Raw genomic sequence first — 13,101 nt, 5'->3', positions numbered from 1 at the left:
TTCTGACTCAGGGAAATGCACAAGAATTCCAATGTGCCTATACTGTTATGTATCTGTGCAAATGGCAAATAAAGTCTATTCTATTCTATTCTATTCTATTCTATTCTATTCTATTCTATTCTATTCTATTCTATTAAGATCTGAAGTGGGCCAGACCAGTAAAATATTATCATAATAACATATAAATGATGACAAATCCAAAATTTTCTCTTTGTTTTACTGAAAAAAAAAGTGTATGAGAATGTTTACATTTACAACAAAGTGTCATTTCAAAAAAATGTGAATAATCTAAACAAATATGAACATGAAATATATTAAGAAAAATAAGTAGAATTTTAACATTATACCTGCACATAAAAATGATAAACTGAGGCATAATGTTGTTAAAACTGCACTTTTTTTTTTTTTTTTTTTTTAGAATTCTCAGATTGTTTATGGTTGTTCATGGTATTCATGTTCTTTTAAGGATACACTATAGATGTGTAGATTTTTCTTCACTTTTTTTTTTTATTATTATTTTACTGATCCGAACCACGTGAGAGTCATATTGGACTATATGTGAATGAACATGAGTTTGACACCCCTTGTAGATAGATAGATAGATAGATAGATAGATAGATAGATAGATAGATAGATAGATAGATAGATAGATAGATAGATAGATAGATAGATAGATAGATAGATAGATAGATAGATAGATAGATAGATAGATAGATAGATAGATAGATAGATAGATAGATATCCTTTTGAGAACACATTGCAAATTTATTTACATACATCACAAATTTCTTATATTAAATAGAATGTATAATTAAAAACCACAGTTTTCAGCACATATGGTAGTGTATATATGTATATAATACCTTTTTTTCTCTTTTTCACCTCTGAAGGCAAACACTTCTGTTTTTCTATATTCTTATTATTTTTTATTTTTGATATCTGCTTCTTTTAACTGTTTGCACCAACAGAACCAAGACAAATTCCTTGTAATAAAAAAAACTACTTGGCCATAAATGTGATTCTGATTCTAAATGTATTGGTGTATATTTTACACTGCAGTGTTTCAGTGTTAATCTATTAGTGATTTGTTTACTATTTCTTCGAATCAGCAGCACCCTTCTCCATCTGTCTTGTCTTTTTCGATTGGATGCCCAAACTCAGGCGTCGATGCGTCCATTCAATGCAGTGTCACACTGCAGACACAGCTTTATCTCCCCTTTATTGACTCTCCCACTTTCTAGACCACCGGTGCACTAGCCTTCAGACTCCATGAGGGGGCAGTGTTGATATTTATAATCTACTGCATGTCAGCCACAGCATCTGCACTGTATTTTGGGTATGATAGAGAAGTAATACACACTTCTCATGTTTTAGCCAATATAATTAAGCTATCCAGCCTTCCGATCTATGCACTAATCTGAAGTATTTCTCAGTTTTCAGCGGCAGAAACAGGACCACAGGTAGAGTGAGCTCATATAAATGCCCTTCCTTCATTATCTGGTATAAAAAGTTACAGTGGCCAATGGTGTTGTGATTCAGCAGTGAAGAGCCATTGCCGAAGTATTGACACACCAGCTCATTATGGATGATCTGTGGTGTGCAGAGAGAAACCTCTCTTTTCTTCACTTCCCTTTCCTATTGATCTCTTCACAGGGTCCTCTCTTTCTTATTATCTTAAAAGCATCTCTGCAACACTGGCTCAATCAATATTTCACAGTAGCTTTCCATGTCATTCTGGTGTTTTAGTGGAAAGTATCTCAACTTCAGCAGATACACGGTCTAATAATCTAAAGAAACAAATCAGTATTCATTGCAGAAGCTGCAGCAGCAACGCCCTCTTTGCAATAGCATGTTTTTAGCCAATGTATTAGGGTATTTTGAGAGCGTGCATATGATGCCACTGATTCGGATAACCTTTATTCACTAATAAAACAATTAAAATATGAGCAAAGTCTGTAAATGTATTCTTTATTCACTGAAAAGGACATTACTGCTGCCATTTACTCTCATTTATATGCTTTTTCATAATATTATGCATTTTATAGCTTTGATGGTGCCCCAAGGCTCCACTCAAATTCTTCTGCAGTAAAAGACACTAAAACTGCTGATGCTGAAAATGACACAGTACCACACATAACTCAAAGAATCCCAGAGAAAATCCTCAAGTGAATTGTTTTTATTAACTCCCTCATTTAGAAAACACAAATGCACCAAACGATATCATACATGCACAGCTTCAGCATATCAAGATCAGCTGATGACTTTTCAATGTGAAAACGTTACTGCCACGATCTCACGGAGATCACCTGGACGTCAAAAATACTGAGGAGTTACGACAGAAAGGCCAAGCGTTGTCACCCCGAGCACTGATTGTGATTTTGGTCAGTCTTTACAGGATTAAGAATTGTTGGGTAACTCATTTGGTTATTTTCAGATCAATGCTCTCTCCTTTTTGATCTTGAAAATAGCAAGAAAATTGAAAGGTGTATTGGTATAAAAAGACAAAAAGTACGAGAAGATAGCACTATTGTGCATTGGCTGACTACCTTGTAACAGGTAGTGTTTGTGTCACTGCACCAAAAGGCTGTGTGTGATAGCAGCTGCTAAGAAATGTTACTCTCTGCTCATGTATTTTTCAGATTCCAGGTTTGACTGAGAATTACAATTGGAAGTAGGACACACTGGTTGAGCCTCCTGGTTGGTGGCGTTGCTTCAAATCACAACAGTGTACATACAGTATGTACAGCTCACTGTATAAAGGCAAGAGAGATCGTAGTGCATTGGCTTTTCCATGAGCCAATACTGACTCTTAATTCTGTCTTTTAAAGCAACACTTGACCTTTGTGCAGACTTTTTGTAAAAGAAAAGACAAATAGGAACCATATCAAACATTAAAAAAGAGAAAATGAAAACCTAAACAGCTCCACAGTACTGATACATTACAGAAACAGAAAGGTTGGCAATGCGTCTATGTACCCAGGACAGAAAGTCAAAAACTGTTTTTTTCAGTTCATATAATCAATAATTCTGTCAGAAAGATGTATTTTCTGTGTAAACATTTGTTTCCTTAACAGTGACATTTTGTGACAAAAGAATGTGTACAGAGTCACAGGTAAAAGCCACAAAAACAACATTTTGGAACACGAATCAGAGAAGAGGAAGAAGAAGGAGAAGAAGAAGAAGAAGAAGGCTGCATTTTTTTCCTTCACATTTAACACAAACTTCTTGCGAGGTGCAAAAGACCAAAGTATTAATCATTAATAAAAGTAATGAAATGACAAAAACTAAGAGAGTAAAACATTTTCAACTGAAATAAAAACAAGGATAACAAAATTCAACTTTTTTTGTGTGTGTTTACAAAGCTGACAGCAATAAACTGTCTTTAATTTTCATCTTTGTCCATTTATTTCATACATAATCCTTGTATTCTGGGTGGATCGGATGAAATCTGTCATCCAATTTTTTTGTTTTAGCTGTGCCAGTTTTACGGCGACAGATGGCAAGCACGTTGTGAGTTTTTACTGCACAATACTTCTTATTTTTTTTTATATTAAAAAAACCCAACCTTTTCGTATCTCACCCCTGACGAACACACAACATAGAATAAAAATCACATCAACTATGTATTTCCTAAATGAAAAACTAATAAAACACAACCAAAATCGAAAGCGAGATGTCACAATGTTTCAATGAATCTGAGTGAAAAATGCAAAATTATGATATTCTTGTGGTAGATTTTAGAGCTTTAACTTATTTTAAGCAATCTGTTGTAGTTTAATCCCATTACCCTGACACGTCCATGTCCTGTCGGGGTTAAATGCAGGTTTTCGCCCTGACCTTGTGTTACTGTGTTTCCAACACCTGCAACGCTTCTGTTTCTCAAAGCCCTGAACCATTGTTAAGTACAAACAAATGAGCTCAAACGACTTTTTCCCAAACGGCAGAATGGCCTTCTTGAAAACACTTGTCTGTGACACCTTAGGGTAAAGTAATAACCACACACACACACACATACACACACACACACACACAGCCTTGAATCTTTCCGGTGCAATCTTGATGGGATTGTCCTGATTTAGTCCTTCCTAAATCCTGATATATTGGTCTTGTGTGGGTGTCATTAGAACCATTACTCCACTGCCCTTTCCTATAGAAGCCCCTCAGGCCTGCTCTAATTTATTAAGATGTTTTAATGTCTGCTAAATCACACTCACCATTTGTCAAGTTTGACTGTTAAATAGACCCTTGCGTCATGTGCAGACAGATTTCTGATCTATCTGCTCCTGCTGCTTGAATCTGCTGAAGCAGGTCTGACTACCTGAGCAGTGGGTTTTAGCTGAAACGCATGAAGAAACAATGACAAACACATACTGCACGCGAAAAAGCCCATCCAACTGACAACAAAGGACAGATTCACAAAGTATTAAAACACAGATGACCATACATGTTGCCAAATAATGTCTAAGCTGGTGGCTAGTTTTCAACAGACTGGCACAATTGGCAGCACTTTAAACCTCTTGCCTCGACTGTGATGACGATGATATGGTTACTATGTGTGTGTGTGCATGTGTGTGTGTGTGTGTGTGTCGCCCAGATGGATGTAGACTGAGCTGCAATTACTGATTGTTTTCATCATCAATTAAACATCCTGTGTTTTTAGAAACATCAAATTCAGCTGTAAAACATCTGAAACTAGCAAAAAGGCCGTCACACTTTCACAGTTTCCCGTAGCCCACAGTCATGTTTTCAGATTGGATTTAAATATGGACTCATCACAGATTCCAAAAGGTGTTGAAGTTATGATGGATAACACCCAATGAGGTGTAGATACCATGGAAATACTTCCTTCTTTGTAAAGAAAACTAGCATCTAATTAAAAATATCAGTCATTCCAGTGTGGTGTGAAGACATCCTGAGGAAGGTGAGTGTGTTAATTGGTGTATTTACATAAAACAGGATTTTAGCAGAATTTAACTAAACTTTTATGACTGTTATTAACACAGTTTTAGACGTAGTTTACATCCTTTCATACTGGAGTTAAACTACTGGTGATGCTCGCAGGATAGTAATGGATTATAGCAGGTGTCTTCTGTGTTTTTGTGACGTCCAGTGAGATTCAAACACCTTTAAACCTGTAAATCCTGAACCATTAAATCAATGACAGGCAGTCCATGTTTTCTTTTCTCTGTTTTAGTCACATGACACATACAGGAGTTAGTACTTGACTGCATAACCATAGTTTTTAATGGTCTAAAAAGCAGGTACCTGCTATGGCAGATGATATGAGTCCCAGTACCATTCATTTTTTTCCCCAGTCAAGTTAAGTTTGTTTAGGTTTTGTTCATTTTGTATTCTGAGATTTCCTAAATTAATAAACATTGCTATGAAGTGAGAGGTCTCCTGAAAATAAATACAGGATTAATAAAGATACAGTGCTGTGCAAAAGTCCTGATCCAGTATTAGGTTTGTTGGTTTAGTCGCATATGCATTCGTCAGTCTCTGTATTTAGATCCAGTCTGGTTATATGTGAAGTATGTACAGCAGGAAAAACAGAAAACAACTTCTTTAAACCAAAGTGGTCGTATTTAGTGTGACCTCCTTTGCACTTTACCCTGTAAAGTCTGAACCAGTAAATCACTGACTGAAAATTCCAGTTCTTTGAAACTGGAGCCTTTATTGGTCCCTCTGAAGAACCCCAAATAAATTTCAATTTATGAGTTTCAATTTTGTATCATATTTGATATATCAGCTCTCAAAGCTCAAATATTATTATTTTTGAACAAACATAATGTAACACAAACATGTCTAACAAATTGGTAATTCCTGTTCAAAACTGTCAAAGTTCTTCCTTCTTCCTCATTAATGACAGTCTTGTAGTGTCACCGGAAAGGCCTCTGGTGAATGAATTCCTCCCCCCTGGTGGATCATCTGTGTATTGCATGTATCTAATTGTATACATCAGGTTTTTCAAGAAAAAAAAAAACCACACTGATCATGTAGAGGGCTTCAAAACTCATGTATCAAATATGATACATTTGGCATTATAGGGTTAAAGCCCAAGTTCTTAATTTCACTTATTTCCTGCACATTGTATTCAGTGTTTTCAACAGGCACTAAATTGAATCAACTGTCAAAAATATGTAAAATTCCAGTAAGTGATTCAAACTTTTTAAGACTCTGCAACAGTAATGCATATTTATTAGACTTTTATTTTTATGGGTCGATGTCAGTGAATTCACTCTGATGGAAGAGTTTTTCTCATTTGAATGTTAAGATTCAGGGGTTTTTAAAAGAATCTGCTGCTTAAGACACTATTGTTCGAGCAGGCATTTTAAATCTAACTAATTCAGGGCTGCTACAAACTGATCGCACTTAATGTATTTATCACACTTTAATTGTATTTTAATTGCATTTTAAAAATGTATTTTATTTGTATGTTTAATTGCTTTCAATTGTATCTTGCACTATAAAGCACTTTGTGACTCCCTGTCTGTGAAAAGTGCTCTATAAATAAAACTTATTTACTTACTTACATTTTTCAATCTTTTGCTACCTTACAATAAGTAGTTTATGTTGCGTCTCTGTTGTATTGCATCAAAATCAGACTTTTGCTTCTTTTTTCTTTTAATGAGTCCAGATTGAAGGTACGCTACTGTCACCTACTACATTTGAGACCGGAGATGTTTTTCCTTCAACCAAAAAGCCCAGAACAGGAAAACAAACACTGGTGAGGGGAGGATCAGGTGGTTGCAATTTACAGCATTACCACTAGATGTCACTAAATATTACACACTGAGCCTTAAAACAGTTGTTTATTTGCAGGGTTTAATACTATAAAATATTCACCTGTTTTTGGACTTCATGCTGATTGAGTTAATAAGAAAGATGCAGCTTGACTTGAAGAGTCCCGCAAAACAAATGTGGGAAAAGAGTATATTTATATGAAAAAATGTTGAAAAATGTGGGCATCATGTTGCATTACTGACCTTTTTCATGTGAAGTTAACCCATAAACACCCAAACAGCCACCAGTGACCAAAACCATCTACTGATCCAAACAGTTTAATACCTGTCTATCCTCTAATCCTATCAATACATGTAAATAATTGGAGCAAAATGCAGTTTTTCAGCTGTAAATTATAATCAGATATGAGCCATTTGGACGTTCAGAGGCTCTGTAGTTACCGTAGAAACACTGTCATCTTCAACAACATTGATTCATGAGTCAAACTAATGGAGTTTGATCAATGACAGTGGATGGAGACACTGGGTTTATGTTCAGTTATTTATATCTTTGCTGAAAAAGTCACTTTTTCTTCTTTTTTTTATGTTTCTGATTCCATAACCCCGAACTTTAATCTGAGGTTTTATGAACATCTACATGATCAATGAATTAAATATAGGAAAATATATGATTTCCACTGAAAAATGTAAAATACAGAGGATCATTTTATAATAAATGGTGATAAATCACTTAAAAATGGTTAAATATAGAGAAAAAATTATTTGGGAACAGTCACAAAAGTAGCACTGGGTCTCTATGGGTTGAAAAGAAAAGAAATTAAAAAAAAAAAACTCAAAAATTCAGGTTGTCTTCTACCTGCTTCACTCTGCCATACGTGCTTTCCCTGTCTTTGATGTAGCAACGTTTCTGTTTCTTTATGCCATGGTATATGGTTTCCATTATATTTTGTTGAAATCTGAATATCTTGCAACTTTGGGGTGACTCACCCTTTGAACGCAGCATAGGAAGCAGCAAAGACAGTTGCAGATTAACCTGTATATGAACCATACATGCGTAGTCTGACTGAAGTCAACACAGGCCTATGATGACAGCCTTTCCTGCTTTTGTGACAGCCATTGGATAAAAGCCAGATTTCAGAAAAAGCGTATTTCCTGTGGCGTTGACTTTGAAAACTGCAGCCAATCAAAATGGGATAAAAGTGCTGTACAATGGGACATATGGTCAACTTATGGTCGACACTAAACAGATAATGAACAGAGAAAATGAGTTTGATACTGCTTTTAAACTCAGAACAGGAAAAATAAACAAGTAGATTTGAGTTGTCTTATCTTTGGAACTGAGGGAATGTACGCCAATCAATTAGTTAGCGATCAAAATATAGTTGTTTTTTTCGTTACTTCGGTTTTGAGTTGGACAGCATTTAGTTTTTCTTCAAGGAGTGATAATTTGCTTTTTTAAAAATGGAATAATGCATTTTAAAATATTTCCCTGTGATCTACATAAACTGTTAATGCTATGCTTGGGTCTGAATCCTTCATTAATTCAACTCCACTGGTCCATCTTCAACCTTATTTCTGACTGACAATGTTCTAATTTCAATAAAGAGTTAAAAAAAAAAAAAAAAAAAACAGAGCGAAGCTAACAGAGCTATAATGTAAACTATCAGATTACAATTATCAAGATTATAAGACACAGTTATTTTAAGTTACCGTCAAAGTGTGTATGAGTTTTAGTTTGAAGAAGAAAACTTGGCCATACCATAATACAAATGTGTGGAAACAATAGGCTTTGTACTTAATTTAATAAATGATACAGTCTGTGGATGTATAGCATTATGACAGTATTTGTATCTTGCACAATCAATCTTTTTTTTTTTACTCGCTTCATTTAATTTTACCTATTTATTTTTCCTTGCTTAGTATACAGATTATTTCCTTTTAGTTTAAATTAGTTTTAATAGTACTGTTTATTTCCTTTATTTCATTATAGTTTCGTTTAATTGTTTACATTAATTGTGAAGGGATCTCGCAAAGTAAGAATTTAATTGCTCAGTACTTTTGTGTATTTGACAATAAACTTCTTGAATGTTGATTTGTTGGTGGTTTTGCTTTTTTCTAAGTTTTTGAAATGCAGTATATAAGTAAATAAATGACTGATATTTGTAATTTGATATTAGAGTTTCAATGCATTGCTTTATCATTACATTTCATACACCGTATTAGATATCATTCGGTTTTGTATAAAACAAACAAAAGCAGCACAATCTCATCTTTAACCCTTTCATGCATGAATTATATGAACCTTAATCAAGATTTTTTTCCTCAGTGTTTTTATTCCTCTGTAGGCATTAAAAAAAAAAACAATGCGATTGATTTTTCACAAATCTATTTTTCATGGAGTTACAAAAATGTCCTCTCAGCTGAAAACGATGTGTTTAATTTTAGACGCAACGAAACATGTATTTACTGATTGACTGTGAGAAAACGATGAAATAAAAACATTCTTAATGCTGCTAATCTGATATTTTCTCACATTTTGACATACCTGCATGGAGATAATATGCAAAAAAACAACTTTTATTACAAAAAAAACCCTAAACTGTTAATCACAGTCTAATAACAATCAGCATTAGCATGTAACTTTGCATAAACAGCAAAGTTACAGTAATGGTATGAATGTCAGTGTATGGGATGATGCATAAGTGTCCACTGTGTCAGCTGATGTGGAACTAAAACACCAAATTCTTTATTCTTCTCTTTTGATTTTAATTAATGATTTTAATGATTTTCATCTTATTTCTTGCACTTCAAAAATTCTATGCATAATCAAATATTTTAATGTGCGCTGCTTTTATTTTTATTTTTATTTTATTGTATTTCTCTCAAATTTCATCTTATTTCTTGCACTTCAAAAATTCTATGCATAATCAAATATTTTAATGGACGCTGTTTTTATATTTATTTTTATTTTATTGTATTTCTAATCAAATCTTAATGTACTTTAATATTGTATTTTTTCAATCAATGTGAAGCACTTTGGGCTACAATTTCTGTATGAAAGGTGCTATACAAATAATGTTTATTATTATTATTATTATTATTATTAATTATTCTTCTGTACAGCACTTAAGTCCACTGCAGTTGTTTTGAAGTGCTTTACAAATAAAGTTGGATTGGATTAGATAAATATGGATGATCCCTATTAAATAAACCAATAAATAATAAAAAAATAAATAAATAGAACAGCTGTCCACTGTGTTGACCACTATGCATGAAAGGGTTAATATAAAAAGTTGACGTCAGTAACTGTCAAAGTCAGAATTATTAAAGTGATTTTGTCTAATTGTTTCAACATTAGTGCTAAGGAAAATACACCTCTACTGCTGCTGTGTATACTGTAGGTGGATTTAATCTCTGCAGATGCAGATTTCAGTCCAATCCATCACTGTGTGTGTGTGTATATGTGTGTATATGTGTGCGTACCATAACAATAAATGCTTGGAAGCATTTAAACCTTTAGCAGCCCTCATGGTACATTCAGTTCTCCACAATCAAATGATCAAACGTAAATGGCCACCACCAGCACCGTGAGCTATTTTATGAGTTTCATCTGGGACACAACCAACTTTTAATGGAGCACATAAAGATGAGGACGGCCACAGTATGTTCTAAAACACTATGAATCTCTGACTAGTGTCTATAAGTGACGCCGTTATAAGAATCTCCAAAGGCACGGGCACGGGTGAATGAGCACGTTCCTACTTGCCAATTCCGATGCGAAGAGGAAAAAAAAAAAAAAAAAGACAAAACTATTCAGAAATACAAAGAACGACCTCTCATCACGACCTTCCGCAAGGTACACTGAGACTTCTGGTTATAAGAAAATGTGAGGAATAAAATGTTGAAGAAAGCGTGTAGCTATCTTAGCAATAACAACAAGAAAAGGCTGAAACTACTTTGGCACATGAATGGAAGTAAGGCATCTGTATCATTCTAGAGTCGATAAGAGTTGAAATGGAGCATTGTTCCCAACCGGCAAAAAATGTCAAAACAGACCTACGTTAGAAAAAAAAAAAAAAAAAAAAGCTCAAGCATATACTATAATTAAGTGTCTGACAGCAGCTTCTGCCTTTGTGCTGCATCGTACCCACAAACTCACATGTGGTCACCTCCAAAATAAAAATTAAAAAAAAAAAAAAGAGGAACAAAAGAAAGGAAGGAAACCCCATGCTTTGCAACTTTCACGAAGGAAAAGAATACCAACACTGAAGGCTTAAAAACAGAGCAGAGTCTTTCACTGTGTCACGACGTTGACCTGAATGTTGATATTGCAATGGTGAGAAGCAAAGAGAGGGGGGAGATGTCCAAACTCCAGGCCTTTGAGCCGCGGGCACTCATACCTGCAAAATAAAAAATAAAAAAATATAGATGAATAGAAAAGAACATGATAAGCTGATGTAAGACCTGCTTGAGGAATAAGATGCAGTTGGCAGGAGAACAGAGGATTTTTTTCCCTCCTTTTATTTTATTTTTTTTTTTAAACCTGCAATTTTCAGGACATCCATCTGAGAAACTCATTTCTAATCTTGAAACTCGCTGATATCTTTTTCACAGCAGTTGCTGGATTTTTTTGCTCCCGTTAACTGCGCTGACAGCTGAAGAGAATGCGAGGAATTCTAACTGCGCATTAGACGCTTAGTTTTCCACAACATAAGTATGTATTAGAGAGGGGTAAGATTCACTGACTCGCATAAGCATAAAAGTTCAAGATGTCTGCTTGAAAAAGTCTGCAATTCAGGACGAAAATGAGATCAAGTTTTTCTAATATCTGTACACTGATAAAATCCTATTTGTTTATACACTGATCGGCCATAACATTATAACACTGACTGAAATTGGTATTAATGGGGATCATCTCATTATAATGGGACCTCAGAGGGTGGGATATAAGGTGTAAGTGAACATGCAGACCTCGATTCAATTCATTGATACAGATGTACACATGTACAAGTACACAGCAAAGAAATGCAATTTAGCATCAAGCCAGAGGTGCAATAAGCAGCAAATGCAGGAAGCAGTGGCGGCTGCTCGTCTTTCAGAGAGGGGATTTCATTGTCGGCTTACATAAAAAAAAGAAAGTCAAGTTATTTAAACATAAATTCGGCCCTCTGTTCCCTTTTAGGAAAATGGTCAGTAACCTTATCGTACCAAGTAAACAAGAAAACGTTGAAATTATGTTAAATTGAAACAAGGAAGTACAATGAGTGTGTTTTATTTACAGTGCAAGAAATGAACAAGTAATTTCGTTGTGGTTTCTCTCTAATTTCACAGCAGAATGTGCGACGGTATTAAACTGAACTCTGTCAAGTATTCTAACACATTTGTAGTCAATGAAATGTCAACACAACCGTACATATTTAACCATTTAATTTTCGTAATTTTAGGGGAAACCGAGCTTCCCTCGCAGTCTTTGAGAAATCGCCTCTGGCAGGAAGTACAGAATATACAGTATGAACAGTATCTACAGGGTGGGGAAGCAAAATTTACAATAAACATTTAGTTGTTTTTTCTCAGCAGGCACTACGTCAATTGTTTTGAAACCAAACATATATTGATGTCATAATCATACCTAACACTATTATCCATACCTTTTCAGAAATTTTTGCCCATATGAGTAATCAGGAAAGCAAACGTCAAAGAGTGTGTGATTTGCTGAATGCACTCGTCACACCAAAGGAGATTTCAAAAATAGTTGGAGTGTCCATAAAGACTGTTTATAATGGAAAGAAGAGAATGACTATGAGCAAAACTATTACGAGAAAGTCTGGAAGATACTATTAAAGAAGAATGGGAGAAGTTGTCACCCGAATATTTGAGGAACACTTGCGCAAGTTTCAGGAAGTGTGAAGGCAGTTATTGAGAAAGAAGGAGGACACATAGAATAAAAACATTTTCTATTATGTACATTTTCTTGTGGCAAATAAATTCTCATGACTTTCAATAAACTAACTGGTCATACACTGTCTTTCAATCCCTGCCTCAAAATATTGTAAATTTTGCTTCCCCACCCTGTATACTACGTACAATGGGCATAGTACAGTCACGGAAAAAATGATTAGACCATCAATAGTCATCAAAAACAACGGTTATGCAATCAAGTACTAACTCCTGTGTGTATCATGTGACTAAAACAGACAGAAAAGAAAACATGGAATGCCTAAAAGCACTGTTTTTGTCAGTACAATGCCATAGCTATTGATGTAAGAACTGAAGTGATTTTGGTTATTATCAAGAAAAACATGGAAAATGGATAGATATCAGCTCTGAAATTAAACTCTTATGAGCTATTTTTGTTATC

At 34.6% G+C, this 13,101-nt stretch overlaps 1 protein-coding gene across 1 annotated transcript in view; it reads right to left on the bottom strand.

Moving 5' to 3' along the window:
* Positions 1-11,045: 11,045 nt before the first annotated feature.
* The window catches only part of LOC115421803 (contactin-3-like), a 113,702-nt gene continuing 111,646 nt past the window's right edge, over positions 11,046-13,101 (bottom strand). Inside the window, exon 22 of the mRNA XM_030137741.1 lies at positions 11,046-11,143. Within this exon, the coding sequence (XP_029993601.1) occupies positions 11,046-11,143 (98 nt within the window). The remainder of the gene's footprint in view (positions 11,144-13,101) is intronic.

The sequence above is a fragment of the Sphaeramia orbicularis genome, chromosome 7 (assembly GCF_902148855.1).
Source record: "Sphaeramia orbicularis chromosome 7, fSphaOr1.1, whole genome shotgun sequence".
In the NCBI taxonomy this organism is placed as follows: domain Eukaryota; kingdom Metazoa; phylum Chordata; class Actinopteri; order Kurtiformes; family Apogonidae; genus Sphaeramia; species Sphaeramia orbicularis.
The sequence above is the reverse complement of the archived record's forward strand: the minus strand, read 5'-3'. Positions and strand labels throughout refer to the sequence as shown.